We start from the raw sequence: 15,767 nt of genomic DNA, 5'->3' as shown, positions 1-15,767 counted from the left end.
ACTCATGATTTGTTTTTCTCTATTTTCAGGGAAAGATGGTATATGATTTCATTGCCTTCAATAAAATCTTTGCGATACAATTTTATGGAAAAACCAAGCAAGTTTAGCATCATTCATGTGGAAGATATTTCTCCGAATGGATCAGTTTGTATCTACAATGCCATTAAGAATTGTGGACAGAACATAACAGTAACAACACTCCTGAGCACCATCTAAACACAGCAGCAAAGAAAGGCCTACTCATCTACATCTTTCTTCAACAATCAAACACAAATCAAGGCTCCGGATTGATCAATCCACGTAGCCGCAGTATTTTCGCCATCAACTAGCGGCAACCTTCAACAAAATCATGCTAAGCCTACATCACTATAAATCCATACACCCCCTAAGCTTCACACTGATGGCATAAACAATTCCAATGGGGGAGAGGCTATAAAAGTTAAAGGCCACGGTTTTCCTTCTCATCTGATGTTCTGTTCTGCCGGAGAGGGCTTCTTGGAGTAGGAATTCCACCTTCCTTATTGACCCCGGATTGATCTGGTTTATCGGCATTCCTTTCTCTAAATGGGTTGCTGCCATTTGAAGCAGCAGATCGCATGGCCCTCGGTAGCTTCATAGGGATGCTTGTCTCGTGCCCCCTGTTATCTGGCCTTTGAGGTGCTTCAGCAACTTCTGGCTGCGAGGGAGGCGGAGCATTTGTAACAAGTTGTACTGTGGATTTTCGCCACTTCTTTCTTTGGTTAGGTCTTGGTGCATTGGATTTGACCTGTAGTTGATGATAGAAACCAAAGAACAACCACAAAAATGTAAGACAAAATAAGAGTGAGAGTTTCAAAATAATGAAACTCTAAAATATCAAGCAAGAACAAATTAACTGTGCAATGCAAAATGGTTAGCCACCAAGTTTTAAGTTATAGAAATTTCTTTAAGCCATTGGATCATATGTATGAGTGAATGAAATTAGTCCAGCAGAGTTAAACGATATTTGATCCGAAAATGCATCTAATAAGTCTATCAGTAAGACTAAAGTATACCAACGTATTTCCAATCTCTGATAGAGCCCTCCTTGGTTTATCAACATCAGTTGTCTCACTAGAGTTCTCAACCAATGCATTTTGAAGTAGCCTTGCGCCATGAGTAACAAGTAGCTGATTCTTTTCTGCTTCATCAGTCCCTATATCATTTCCAATCCCTTCAGCCGTCTCTGCTTGTGCAGACTCAAGCACCTCTTGTGAGACAGATTCTCTATTTGAACACTTTGCCTCTACACAACCACATGAAGGTCCACACGTTCCACCACTAGATCGGCATTGACATTTACTAGTTTTGCATGAGGAGATTTTGCTACAAGAGCAGCACATGCCTGATTCACTTTTCTTCACAGAAACAATCCCCTCACCTGAACCATCCAATTTGAAGCCTCCCAAATCGTGACTATCTGATGAAGGAAACTCCCCACTTGAACTTCCACTTTTGGATTTTCTCTTTTTAGATCTTCGTTTCCCAGATGCTACCCACTCGTCATCCTTATCTGCATCTGATTTGTCTGAATCAGATGTATCCATATCCTCCAAGATGAATGATGCCCGGTGTTCCTGGATTCACAACGTATCAGTCATTACAGAATAAAGAAAACAATTTTTTGTCAACTGGAATAACAAGTAAAAGAGCAAACATTGTAGTAAGCAGCAAGAAAAACTAACAGAGGGAAATGCCCCTAGAACTTACCAGCTTGCGCAAATCATACTTGTGTCCTCCATTGTTTAGGTCACCATCCCTTGAACAGCTCATGGCATATTTCTTCAAGGCTGAATTCTGTTGCAAAGTTCATACAAGATTAACCAAACAAGAATTTTTCAGATCATTAAAAAATGACAGAAAACTGAATGAGTTTTTCTAATGCTACAAAAACAAATGTGTGCACAAATTTAACAATTCACACAGAAAGGACATAATTGCACAAGGATCAATAGCAAGGAATAACTCATCCATTAGATACCATAGAGAAGTTTAATGCAGTATGCCAAATCATGAAAATAATGCAAGGACCAGGATGACCATTTCATTAAGGGGTTCTAATGGTCTTATTCACTTGTCACTTGAAACTGAAAAAGAAAATTCATAAAAAAGAATTAGCTATGTGGTCAAAGACCAGTTCAATCACTGGACAGCTAACCCAAGTCGAATTTCCTCACACACATAAACATGCACATACATTCACATGATAAACACTAATAAAACTAAAATATAAATCAAATTCCATTTGCTTGTTGTCCCTTCTACTCCATGTTCAATTCTATTTATTTGTACTATAAAATAATTCAATTGACTTGGAGCTTAATTACAGGAAGAAAGAGCATGGTATCACACTAAAAACCATATAAGCTAATCTGAGACTCTACCTGATGAATAAGCTCAGCCCTCTGCATCTCTGATTTTCTAAGCAAACTACTCAAGCTTACTACTTTTTCCTTCAAATCTCTTATTTCCAAGTCCTTTTCTCTGTATGCCACTTCTTTATCTCGTAACGAGCACCTTGAAAAGCAGGGATAATATTGTTTTCAGTTGCATGCAAAAGTAAATACTTAAGAGAGAGAGAGAGAGAGAGAGAGAGAGAGAATTCGCCGACACACACAAAAGGTTTGTTTTTAAACAAGAATTCTATTCTGGGGAAATCTTTGACCAAAATACCTGGAGGAAGAAGCTAAATAGAACAAATGATTCATCAGATTTTTGGCATCAGCAAGGGACCGAACTTGGTTCCAGCGTCCCCTCCCACTAAAACCCCGTTCACGCTCTTCTGCTTCTGACAATTGTGATGCCATAGAAACAAGGGTGCTAGATGAAGTAGCAAGCATGTTTTCAAGTGCAAAAATTCTTGAATTTCTTGCACCAGGAGACATTGCTTGGGGGCAATCACTGCAATCAACACCGTTCAATACGCATAAATCTCACAGTAGCACAAAACAATAAAGAAGACATTTTGCACACATAATATTCATCTGCAAAATTACTCACCTTAAATTACTTCGTTTTAACATTTCTGCTTCTTCTTTTAGCTTGGCAACCTCCTTGGCCATCCTAGCCCGCCTGCAATAGCAAGTGTAATTAAATTGATTCTATAGAATTGCCATGTTATAAAAATCTGTCCCACTCAAAAACTTGATTGGTAAAAACAAAAAACCATAGATAGTTTCAAATGAAAAACAAAACAGCGTATGGGTAACTGTTGCACTCTCAATCAGTTAGACAATATACAAATTGTCTGGGACTATAAACATATTCAAATTGAACCAAAAGGAATCTAGGAGACAGACTCTTTTACAGGTTGTGCATGAAAGTAAATATAGAATACGTGCACAAACCCTTTTTATTTAACTGAGAAAGTTCTTAGCCAGTTCTGTAACTTATACAACCTAACTAGCAGGATAAAAAAACTTTTTTTTAAATAAAAAAAATTACCTGATTCAAAATGATACTTGGCACAACTAAATTTAAGAGAAAATTCAACATAAAGCATAATTTAGGGTATAATCTTCAAGCTAGTCAATTCAAAAAATCTCAAGAGTCAAGACCATTTAAGTCAATTTATAAAGTAGTTTACTAGAATGGAAAGACTTACTCTTCCATTTGGCGGTCATACTCAGATCGTACTTCATGCACCCGATCTGTGACTTCAAGTTCATGTTCAATTGCCTGCATTAAAGCCTGTTTGGGGAAAAGTTAAATGTAGGATATAAACACAACCAAATATATCAAGAGGTTATTGTAACCAAAAAATTATATATATCAAGAGGTTATAAGCAGTCAAATGGACTTAAAATCCAATTAGATCCTCATCACAAGCATTCCAATTTCCAAGTTGTAATAATAACACAGGAAACTTTAAAAAAATCAAACTAACTGATGTTAAAGTCACAATATCAAGCCACATCAAACACATGGGCCTTGTTCAATACGGCATAGACTTAAATAGTATGATGTTTATAAATCCACAACATTAATCCAACTCCAGATCATAAAAACAAGCAATTCCTTCTGATAAATGATTCTTCTCTTTCTTATTAGATACATAAATAGAGTTACAACTTATAAGTACCTGAATTCCAGGACCACTGCCAATTCCAGCACCTGCATAAAACATTTAATTGTTAATACACTATAATGACATGAAAATGGAAATAAAAGAGGAATATCACATGACCAGAAGTTTCACGTGAAGAAGTCTTTCGGGATTCTAAAAGCTCTTTTAGCCTTTTTGTGGCCATAGAAGCTTCTTCTGTCTTTCGTTGCAAAACCTGACATAACGTAGAGAAAAATGAGAATATCTTCCTATAAATGAAGGAAGCAAATCCTAATAAGCATTTTCTTACCATTTTTTGCCTCTGATTTAAAGCTAATAGCTTATGCATCTCATACTCATTCCTCCTCCCCTCTTTCTTGAGCTGTTAATTGACAAAAGAAGAAGGAAGATTCCTTAGCTCTCTATTTACAAAATAGTTTAGAAAAATGAAAAGACATTCTAGTCAAGCTACAGTATGTACAGCATCTTAAAATTGTTACACAAAAGGAGAATTCATGTTATTCATCTAGCAAAAGTAGCTTTCTGCTAACCTAAAAGATATAAAAAAGAATTAATAACATTTCAAAAGTAAAAATGACGACTTTGGAGTGTTTTTTTTTTTTCAAAATTCAATGAAATGTGTTTTCTAAATCATGATTGTTGTTGACCAAAAATTACGAGTAACAAAAATTGAGAAGTACCACATGATTGGTAAACAGTAGGCCACAGAGCACCATGACTATACCATATGCACATTCTTAGATCATTTACATGATAAGCATATCACCAGTATTGCAAATGATGTGGCCTAATCCATCAGAAAACCACAACTTACATATGCAAGCTACTCAACAAATCCATATACCTGAAGAACTTCTTTTTCTCGTGATGCTTTCCATAACCTAAACTGCTCAGACTCTTGTTTGATCTTGTGTTGCAGTTGAACCTAAGAAATAAGCATTGCAGTTAATAATGAGAACAAAATGTTAAAATATCAATTTGCATGAACAGGCGCATTTTTAGCAACAAACACCTTTTGAGTCTTTATTCTCTGGATCTCATCCTGAAGTCTCTTTGCAGCTTCATCACTTTTTTGTTTTTGTCTCAGAAGTTGAGCTTGAGCATCTTGCTTTTTTTTCAGCTCAGAAACCTGCAAACAAAAATTTAAGCCCAAGATATGCAATTTCCATCAAAAGACTAAGGCATTTGTAATCACCTGTCCTTCAAGGACGTTCAACTTGTGTAGATAATCTTCCTTCAGCTTTTGAGCACCATCATCGGAAGTGGATGAGATATTTGCAAGATTGTGTCTCAATGCCTCAATCTCTTTCTGCAGAATCAGAACAGGCAGATTTGTGAGCCAGACCTTTATCACGGGCACAGCATAAGTATACCAGAAAGAAACAAACCTGCAGTGATTTCTTCTCATGTTCCAACTCCTGAACTTTCTTCTCATAATGTAGTTTAAGAACCGAGGTATCAGAAGTTGCAAACCGCTTCATTTCAGCCTTTAACAAATCAAACCAAACCAAATTAAAATAAAATAAAACAAAGTGACCAGAAAGCCACAACAATTGGGAATGAACAAAGCATAACCCAGAAAAAAGTAGGGCGGAAAGAAATAGTTTAAAACTTAAACAAGTCATCTATAAGGAAAAAAAAAATTGGCAACAATTTAGCAGGCCATTCACAATACCCTTCCAGTGAAGGGTTTCTTCAAATTTATGGGCAACCAAAATAAATCTACCACTGCAGTCAAAAATTAAGAAACCTCACCTCCTTCTGTTCAAGAGCTTTATCCAATTCTTTCAGCTCTCTATCAAATTTTTCTTGAAGTGAAGAATATTCTTGCTCCTTTTCATGATCTTCAATCTCATCTACACATAAATTAAAAGTTTTGATGGGAAACTCAAAGACGTTATTAGGACAAAAGTAATGGTACAAGCATAGTGAACAAGTTACGCACTTAAAACACATAAAGAACCTAACCTAACCAACTAGCTGCTATAAACTTCATAAAATGTCCAAGGATAACACAAAAAGAACAACACGACACATGAAAGAGGAACAAAGGTATATCTCCAGAAAATCAAACCCTACAATGACGACCAGGAACAAATTTTATCCAACAAGTCCTTTGTTACCTACCCCGTACAATCCTCAATAAACCTCTTATTATGTTAAAAAAAATTAAAAAATAGAAGTTAAGTCTCATATTTACATATACTACCCTTAGAATTTAAGATAAAGTCCCAATATCATCAAGAATAATTTTTAAAAAAAAGTACCAAAAGAATTGCAATTACAACAAATTGACAACAACTTTCAATTGCAGGAAATATCCCGTACTATAATTTGTCTATCCTACCCACTAGCACTCCACAGTTCTATAACACCAAAAATTATTGGCAGATAGTTGTAACAGAAAGTAGCACTCAGGAAATCAAGCTTGGCGATAGATGAAATTATAATGTACAACCAAATCAAACAACTAGAGAAAGCAAGAAATCAGATGAAATTCTAAGCGTTTTTCATAATACCTGGAATATCCCCAGCTTTGGTATCATAATCAGATGAATACTCATTAATAGTGGGGAATAATATATTCTTTGAGTGAAAGCCATCATCATCTGACTCAACACAGTCAAGAATTCTCTTCGGTTTTGAGTTGTTTAAGTTTTTCAAGCAGAACAATTCCCCTTCTAACTCCTGGATTTTTGACACATAACCTTTTAGCAAGTCATAGTCCTGAAAAGAGATTAAAAGCCATGTCTCAGATGAGTTTCTTGTTTATCATCAAGCAGCAGCCACACCCAAAAAAAAAACATGCTGCCAGAAAACAAATAAACACACACACAAAATAAGAGAAATCAGTGTACACCAACCTGAACTGAATTAGAGTCAATCTCATCCCAAGATTTACCACTTCGGGCGGATTCAATTTTCATGACTAGTTTATCTTTTTCAACCTGAAATATTGGATATTAGTCTCATGGCTAGATATTAATCAATGACAGAATTTTTGAACTATTTTTTTGTTATAATACCTGGGCATCAAGAGCACGTTGCTTTAGATGGTCACAAGTGACTCGGCGTTCTTGAAGCTCGTTCCGCAGCTCCATGTTGCTTGACTCGAGTAATGATACTTTGTGCTTCAGGATCTAGAAAATTTGAAATTATTCAAAAATCTAAAAGCAATAGACACATAATAAAGGTGCTAAAGAGCTTATGTTTACACAGTGGAATACCTGAAGTTCATCATATGGTGCACTGGCATCACCACGGTAAAACAGAAGCTCAGCCTGTAGCTGCTCAATCTGGCTCCTCATTGTTTGCAACTGAGTTGCCATGGGATCACGGTTGATCTAAAATTTAAAATAAAAGATAAAATCAATAAAAGAAATAAATAGATGAAACATTATCAAAAAATAATTGTGTTGCACTAAAACTTACAACTGCCTTGTTCTGAATGTTGCGCGCACGATTCGCATATTTTAGAGTATTCAACGTCTCTTCCGCATTTGTGTCCGCTGGACTAACACAAGCTAAGCAAATGAAAATAGAATAATTAGAAATGCATGTCTTGACGCCCAATGAAGCTTTAGATCTAAGAAGGAAAAACAACGTACCAATCATCACAGTCTTGCTGTTTCCCCCGAGAGAATCCTAAAAGTTCAAATTGCAAAAGATTAGTCAGAAGAGTAGTAAGGCATCTTTACTTTCGTTTATTTACAGACAGTGAAGCACTTCTGCTTCGAGATATAAAAATATACTTTTATAGTTTCGATAATTTCTTTTCTAATAATGTTAAAATTTCAGCATAACAAATAAAACTTCTGCACTCTGTACCATTTTTCTTAAAATTTCTAAAAGAATACTTATCCACAAGACCACAAGCAAATTGTAGATGCTGAAAATATGTCTGTAACTTACAAGCTCCAAAAAAGTGTACAACAAGAACTAAAAGGAAATGAAATAATTTGCATGCCTGTAATAAGCGTGTTAATTTGCTATCACGATACGGAACATGACCACCTTCTTTCCGCTTCTTTTCATCTCCCAAGGCACTAATCACATTGCCCAGAGCGAGTAAGCCCTTGTTGATATGAATGCCTATTACAAGAACCATAAATTTATCTTAAAATACAAGCAGTAGCCAATTCAAACAAAACGGGAAAAGATTAAAAGGGCTAACGAAGGGAATTTATCAGATTTATTTGAGAACAAATATCCAGTAATAAAGATGATAATTTTTCTGCAGGCCCATCATTATCCTAGTGCATAATTCCTTTATACAAGAAAGCTTCCATACAAGAAACCTCATAATTACCTTCTTTCAAGCGCATGCCATCTGCGCCTGTTCGTTTTGCCCGCTCAGAACCTGCTAGGTCCACTAGATGGAGTTTTGCGCATAAGATATCATCACCAATATCATCATGAGTTGTTCCATTGACAAAGTGAGCAGTCCTCTTTTGCTCCATAGTTATTGTGAAGATAGCATGTGAACGACTGCATTGTAAAAAGAAAAACAAAAAACAACAGAAGCAAAAAGGATAATACATTAGTTCATCCATAATGAATCAAATCTTAAAAGCTTATTTAAAAATTGGAAAAAAAAAAAAAAGAACTAAATCTTAGAAGTAAGAATAACTAAAAATTATGCAAACAAATGTGGAAATTATTGAGTTAATTCAACATGATGATGCTTAGAAGCAAAAACTGTCGTATTCATCTGCCACAAACACCACTTGCTGCTATTTTGATTAGATAATTAAGTCTTCCATTCCACATTAAACAGAAAAAGGAATAAGGATAAAGTGCATGCGCATAGTATGATGTACATAACAAACTTTGGCATTATGAATTAAAGCATAATGTGAACACACAGTATTCAACACGCCCTGAACAGAGAGTAAAATTATTTTAAGAAAATAAAGATATTGCTAATAATATCAATTCATGACCTACTTTTATATTACAAAACTACTTAATCCTAACTAATAGAAAAGTCAGGCATAGCACCTTGATTGACTGTTCATATTTGTGCTCCCAGTAGCACGACATAACGATCCACGGGTGAGATATGATGCCATCTCTTCTTTTGTCCTAACCTCTGCCTCAGTGACACCAGCAAGTGTTATCCCTCCATTCACTGTTTCTCTAATTTGTATGGGCACTCTTGCTGGGGCAGGCTTTGTAGGTGCTGCCCCATCGTTTTTAGAGAGTGATGATGAATTTGGGTCAAGCAAGTCAAACACTTCCTCCTTGAATATCTGCCATTATGACATACAAGATCAACACACAAACCAAATAATTTAAAGAGAATACTAATGAACTGATGGAAATCTTTGTACCTCAATAAATGATACCCTGATCAAAAACTCTGTAGTATCCTTCTTTGTCTCAACTCTTTTGAATATGCTTTCCATCACTTTGGGTATAATTCCCCCATTACTTCCATCGCCGGTATAGTTAGTGCCCATCGTGTAAGTCTTCCCAGAACCCGTCTGCAATATTAAATGGATTGAATTTAGTTATATTAGCTAAACATAAGTTAAAACAAAACCAACAAAAAGAGATTTCATAAATATCAAACCTGTCCATATGCAAGCACAGTCGCATTGTATCCATGGAAGAGCGCGTCGACAAGTGGAGCAACACAATCATCATATACTGCATTGGAAGGAAATCCGGTGCTACCATAAACATAATCATATGTGAATGAATGTGACCCAATTTGCACCTGCACATATATCCCATGATCACTCACTACTAGTACGTTCAATGCTCTATTTTAATTATTGAAAGAAAAAAATCAAACTTGATTGAACACACATTACAGAATTAAGAATTTTTTACTTGACATAAAGAAGCTTGTAAAGCTTCGTCCCATAAACACCCCCTAACACCAACAGAGGGTTTTGATTAGACCATTTACTCACTTGAATCATGACTTTTCATTAAGTTCATGCCGAAAGATCATTGAAACCCTAAACACACTATGCCTGGTAAAGGAGAAAAAAGCAACCATGAAACTGGTTGGATAGGAAAGAAGTGACCTCTTTACCAAAAACAAAAGCCAAGAAAAGAGGGATAAATAATCTATGGGATCCCAAGTTCTTCTTTCCCCGATTTTGAAAGGATTGGAGCTTGGAAGATAGAATATGAGAAAGTTAGAAAAACCAACATAAAAAGTCAGGGTTTGTTAGTCATTATATGAAACTAAAAGTTATAAAAAGGTAAAATCAGATTGTAGGATTTTACTTGGAAATAAGAATGAAGAGTGACATAGTGAACACATATTTTATTCAAGTAGTAATATTTGGATGTTTTGGTAGCTTGAGTGAAAATTAAGAGAACCTTCTCATCTCATATCTCTACTATGTTCTATCCGGGCCCAAGCTTAGGGGCACCAAATAAGCCATCCATGTACAAAATTTACATGCAAAAATTAATATGCAACAAAATAAATAGCTCAATCAGCCACATTTGACATTCCCAAATATGAAAACCAAAACTTCACCTTAAATTTTTAAAATTTCTACCAATATGAAAAAGCTACCTGGGGTTCACCGGGAGCAACAGAAATGCAATCTGTGCAGCCTATCAGAAGCTCGGAGGTAATCAATGGCCTTATGTTGACAGCCACTCGAACACATTCCGAACTATCCATCTCGACCTAAAGCAAAGCTTTATTTAAGAAATCGAAAATCCTAAATCCTCCCCCCCGCGCCTCCAGATTGAAATGAATCCCTAATCAGAATCAGAAGTAAGAACCAAATTATTCGCACAAAAATTACCAGACAAAAATAGCAAAAAATAATTGAAAACGATTAGACAATGATAGCTGAAAAGTAGGAAGATATTAATGGATCTGAGAGAGTTGCACCTGAAGAAGGTGGACCAGAATGGGATTTGCTCTCAATTTTGGCTGTTTGGTTTGAAAGGCGAGAGAGAGAGAGAGAGAGAGAGAGAGAGAGAGAGAGAGAGAGAGAGAGAGAGAGAGAGAGAGAGAGAGAGAGGCAGGGAATTTGAATTGGGAGGGGGACGGGGGTCAAATTAAGGTAGATTTGAGAGATGGCGGACAAGTCCGAATTCAAAATATAGGGAGGTCACGTGACTGGCACGTGCTCCGGCGTAGCGGGTTTTAATTTTGGAAATTGGTGTGATCCCGGAACAGCCTGGCCCACTGAAATAATTTTGGAAATGTTTTTCCTAAAGAAGCGGTTTGAGTTGGGCCCAGGGGGGCTGCTTTCTGGAACAACTAGCTCTGTTTTGTGTTTTACTTCGGTGAAAATTTATCAGTTTTGAATTATAGTCATGAGTCAAAAACCATAAAAAATAGTTGTATGCATGATAATGTTATAAGTGGAAAGTTGTTAACATCCATTCTTTTTTTCTCACAAAGGAAAAAAAATTCACTTTAAGAAGCTAATGTTTAAATTCAAATTCATTGACAAAAGAAATTAAGTGATAGGTCACATAACCTAATTGGCAAAGAATTTGACTACAAAGGAAAAGTTTTCGGTGTAGATTGTTCTCCGTTTGTTTGTTTGTTTTTTTGGTGTCAATTCATTCCAAATTATTAGGACGGAAAGGGAGTTGGGACACTATTGACACCCGCAGAACTACCACTAGAGCTACAGTGCAACAATCCCTTGATTGCATTTATGCAAGTACGGCAACAGTGCAAGATAGTAGGCAAAATATGGCAAGCTCACGTATTGCATGGATTGCAATTCTTGTGTAAAATATTGTCTTGTTTTCCAAGTAATCAAAGAAAATTTCTATAAAAATTATCCAATAAAATCACGGTAATATTATTATGATTTTCCTTTTCTTTTTTAAAATCAATTTTGTATGCATAATAAGTAATTTTCTTGAAATCTTCTAGATCACGTATTTTGGTCAGAAATAAGCAAAAACTCAAATTCTGACACAAACACTTTCTAACCCATAAGTCTCTAATCCACACGTTCGTCCATATGGCTATCAATGTGCACATGTGCTCATTTAGCCATTTTTCTTACATCTAATTCACTAGTTTTAGATAGCTCATAAATGGTGAGGGTCATTTCAATTTTATTTTAATAAATTGAACTTTTGACTTGTAGTGGTAAAGTTCAGTTTATTTCAAAGATTAATATTTTATTTCATGGATCAATAGTTAATTTCAGAAGTCACTAAAATAAACTTTGAAATGAAATTCATTTCAATAAATTGGCCAACATAATGACTCTATAGCCTCTCTCTTATTGACACATGGATAACATTACTTTTTAATTTTTCCATTACATTTAATTAGTGTAGACTAGCCGTTACTTTTATTTTTTCAAAGCAACTAGTCGTTTCTGATTTATTTCACTGTTAAAAAAAAACATCTAATTAATATATATACTAGTCATTATTGATTTGTTTCACTTTTCATAAAAAGGATAGCTAATTATATATACTATTGCTAATTTATTTCACTTTTCAAAAATACAAATGGTTAGTTACCTTTTCAAATGGCTAGTTATTTACCTATAAATACAATGTAGAAAACAACTCTCCCACAATTTCCTACACCCACAAAAAAAAAAATGTTTAAGTTGAAATTTTATTTTTCAATAAAAAATGAGCAACCAAAAAAAGGGAACTCATTATACCAGGGAGCAAGAAAAATTACTGTGCACAACCTATGTTGAAATTTTGCAAAATCCGATCGTAGGTACTTAGATGATCTTTGGGTTCATATTAACCAAAAGTATCATCGATTTTCACAAGTTTTTATTTATATGTATTCAAAATAGGTCTCTTTTTAAAGATATCTTTGAAACCATTTTAATTATATAATTGTTATTGTAATTACCTTTATTCATTTTATTTTATTCAATCATTTTAATATATATATATATATATATTTTAAATATAATTTTTAATTTGTAAGCTATTGAAGTGCACCATTTCAAGTGAAACTGCAGTTTTGTTCAATAACTGCAAAAAAAAATTCAATAAATTGAACTATTAAACCGAACTGAAATAAACTATTGAGCAACCATTACGAATGCTCTTACATAAAAATTGCAATGAAACAAAGGAATGCAAAATTCATAAGGTCGAAAATTTAAATTGATTAGCCTCCGCCGCTGTGGATGGAAAACCGAAATGGCAGAGGTTATAGAAACAGTGAGAAAAGAGTTTAGCATTCAGACGTCAGAAAGATGGATTAAGTGGCAGAAGGGTATTATGGTAATATCAATTTCTGAAGTTGCGAAAAGGGTTATGAAATTTGGTCGTATGACCTATCCATACCCCAAAAAAAAAAATATATATATATATATATATATATATATAAAATCTTATCCAAAATAATAGGCAAACAACATCAGCACACCATAAACGTGTTTGATCATCACTATTCATGGAAAAAATGATAAGCTGTGGCGTGCTCCGTTGGTGGCTTTCTATGGACCATCGTCTAAACTTCTCTTTGACGCAAGTCGTTGACCAGGATTGCTCGAGTCCATTCACCGCCAAAATGTATGGTCTACGACCTCTAATCCGAATAGTAAACGATAAATTTTTAGAATTTATATTTTTTTTGAGTAATTACAATTTTGTCCAGTGAAGTTAGGGTCGAATTTAATTTTGGTCACCCAACTTTCAATTTTTCGATTTTGGTCATCACACTTTGCATCGTCAGCAATCAAGTCCAATTGGAGTATTCCGTCAATTTCAACGCACGTGTTGTGTGCGTACTTTCACCCCAACCTAGCTCTTTCTCTCCTGCTCTTTACAACTTCTTCCCTCTCTACAACTTCTCAACCTAGCAACTCAACCTAGCAAGAAACAAAGTTTGAGATTAAAGGAGGCGAATTGGAGAAAAATACAATAAATTTATATTTTTGTTTGAGGTGAAAATAAATGCTTTATCTCAACTGCATGTGCATATTAAACAGACGAGCCTAGATTTCAAATTCGATCCGGTGACGAGGCCAACTTTTTCTTGTGTAATTGATTTGAGTGATTTGATTGCTTTTGTGGTCGTTTGGGTATTAGGAGGTGGTGAGGAAGGGATGCAAGGCTTTGAAGAAGTGCGATGAAATGATGAACAAGCTCGGCTTGTTCTAAAGACCAAGAAGGATATCAACACTACCAATCTCAAATATCTTTTGGGTTTCATAAGTGCCGGCCATCTGAGAGTGAGAGATAGCACTGCCGTAGGTTTAGGGGTGAAAGAGCAATATTGCCCATAGACACACGTATCACGTGCATTGAAACTGATAGAATACCTCCATTAGACTTGATTTGTTGACGATGTTTATGATGATCAAAATCGGAAAATTGAAGGCTGGGTAACCAAAATTAGATTCGACTCTAACCACAGTGACCAAAATTGTAATTACTTTTTTTAATTACCAAAGTTAAAAAGGGGAGGGGGGAAAACTCACACACACGGATATTGTGGGAGCATATATTTTCGTCTCCAATCAGGGCACGCTACGTGGAAAAGAAGATTATCTCTTTAATTAATTAATTAGATCAGTTTATCTGGTTAATTAATTAATTGGGATAAATATCTTAATTAATATGATATTATCTTTATTTAAAGAGATAATATCATTAATTAAGATATTATCCTAATAAAGAGAAGATAATATCATTTAAATCAGATATTATCTTTTTAAGAGATAATATCTATTTAATTCATATATTATCAGGCCCAACTCGATTCCTACGAAACCCTAGCCCCGAGGCTCCTATAAATAGACGACCTCCTTCATCATTCAAGGTACATCTAAACCTACTCCTGATACCCGAGAAAAATACCTGAAGCTCTCTCTCCCTCTCCACTCTCCATATTTTCTCCCCACGGCTCCGGCCACCACACACGGCTCCGGCCACCCGGTTTACACCCTACATAAAACTCCGTACCCTTTGCTTAGCTATTGTTTTCCTACAAACACTCGAACTAACTTAGGCATCGGAGGGCCTTTGGCCAACACCCCCCGGGTGTGGTCTATTTACTCCAGTCTTTTTTACAGGAATCGAGGAAGAGAGAGAAGGAAGATCGAAGGTTGAAGGATCTAGAAGCGAATATTCTCCAGTGAGATTATTTGCACAAACATTTGGTGCTTTCATTGAGAGCACGAGATATATTCAAAGCGTGCTCTAAATCCATCTTTCACACATTTTTTCGGACAACCATGGTTGATACAAGGCGTACGAAGAGTAACGCCACCACGACGGGCCTACCTCGTGGTTTCGTGGTGGAAACCTCAATGCAACCGCACGGAATCGTGGCTGCCAACGCCCTGCAGTCGTCCTCCAGTGCTTTGCAGCCGCATTCAGCTGCAGGAATGGCAGAACAGCCGCCACATGACCCCGGGTCCTCCACAGCCTTGCAGTTGCCGGCGCCGATTACAGGAGCTGCTCTGCCCCGCTGTCCTGCCGTCGCAGCACAGCAGCAGCCACACCACTCAACTACCGGATTTGCTGCTCAGCCCCATGGCTACTCCAACGTCATCCCAGTCTTGGAGCAGATCCATTCTCTCCCTCCTCTGCGATCACACTCGACATATGCACCTGTGTACGCGTCTAATGGAGCCCTAGCCCATATGCCGTTAGGCCCGATGCACAACGCTCTACTTGACCCGCGCAGTCAGGTGGACCTTAACTCACGGGTTGATCAACTCACACAGAAGGTCGATGACCAGAACAA

At 36.1% G+C, this 15,767-nt stretch overlaps 1 protein-coding gene across 2 annotated transcripts; it reads right to left on the bottom strand.

The window, feature by feature from the left end:
• On the bottom strand, positions 57–11,064 carry LOC18789391 (kinesin-like protein KIN-4C). 2 transcript variants are annotated; one of them, XM_020560397.1, is made up of 28 exons: positions 10,953–11,064; positions 10,626–10,816; positions 9,660–9,806; positions 9,418–9,570; positions 9,086–9,336; positions 8,394–8,572; positions 8,052–8,176; positions 7,693–7,729; positions 7,517–7,608; positions 7,312–7,428; positions 7,111–7,224; positions 6,949–7,032; positions 6,604–6,811; positions 5,840–5,940; positions 5,473–5,571; positions 5,280–5,393; positions 5,097–5,213; positions 4,929–5,009; positions 4,374–4,445; positions 4,205–4,298; positions 4,100–4,131; positions 3,623–3,708; positions 3,019–3,090; positions 2,692–2,919; positions 2,403–2,535; positions 1,729–1,815; positions 1,035–1,595; positions 57–766 (listed from the first exon to the last, which is right to left on the bottom strand). In XM_020560397.1, the coding sequence occupies exons 2-28, from the start codon at positions 10,734–10,736 to the stop codon at positions 440–442; spliced, it is 3,822 nt and encodes a 1,273-aa protein (XP_020415986.1). In that variant the 5' UTR covers positions 10,737–10,816; positions 10,953–11,064; the 3' UTR covers positions 57–439. The 2 variants fall into 2 exon arrangements, with proteins under 2 accessions (XP_020415986.1, XP_020415991.1); XM_020560402.1 differs by having other exon boundaries at positions 4,217–4,298.

The sequence above is a fragment of the Prunus persica genome, chromosome G1 (assembly GCF_000346465.2).
Source record: "Prunus persica cultivar Lovell chromosome G1, Prunus_persica_NCBIv2, whole genome shotgun sequence".
Taxonomy (NCBI): domain Eukaryota; kingdom Viridiplantae; phylum Streptophyta; class Magnoliopsida; order Rosales; family Rosaceae; genus Prunus; species Prunus persica.
This window is presented reverse-complemented; position numbering and strand designations above follow the sequence as displayed.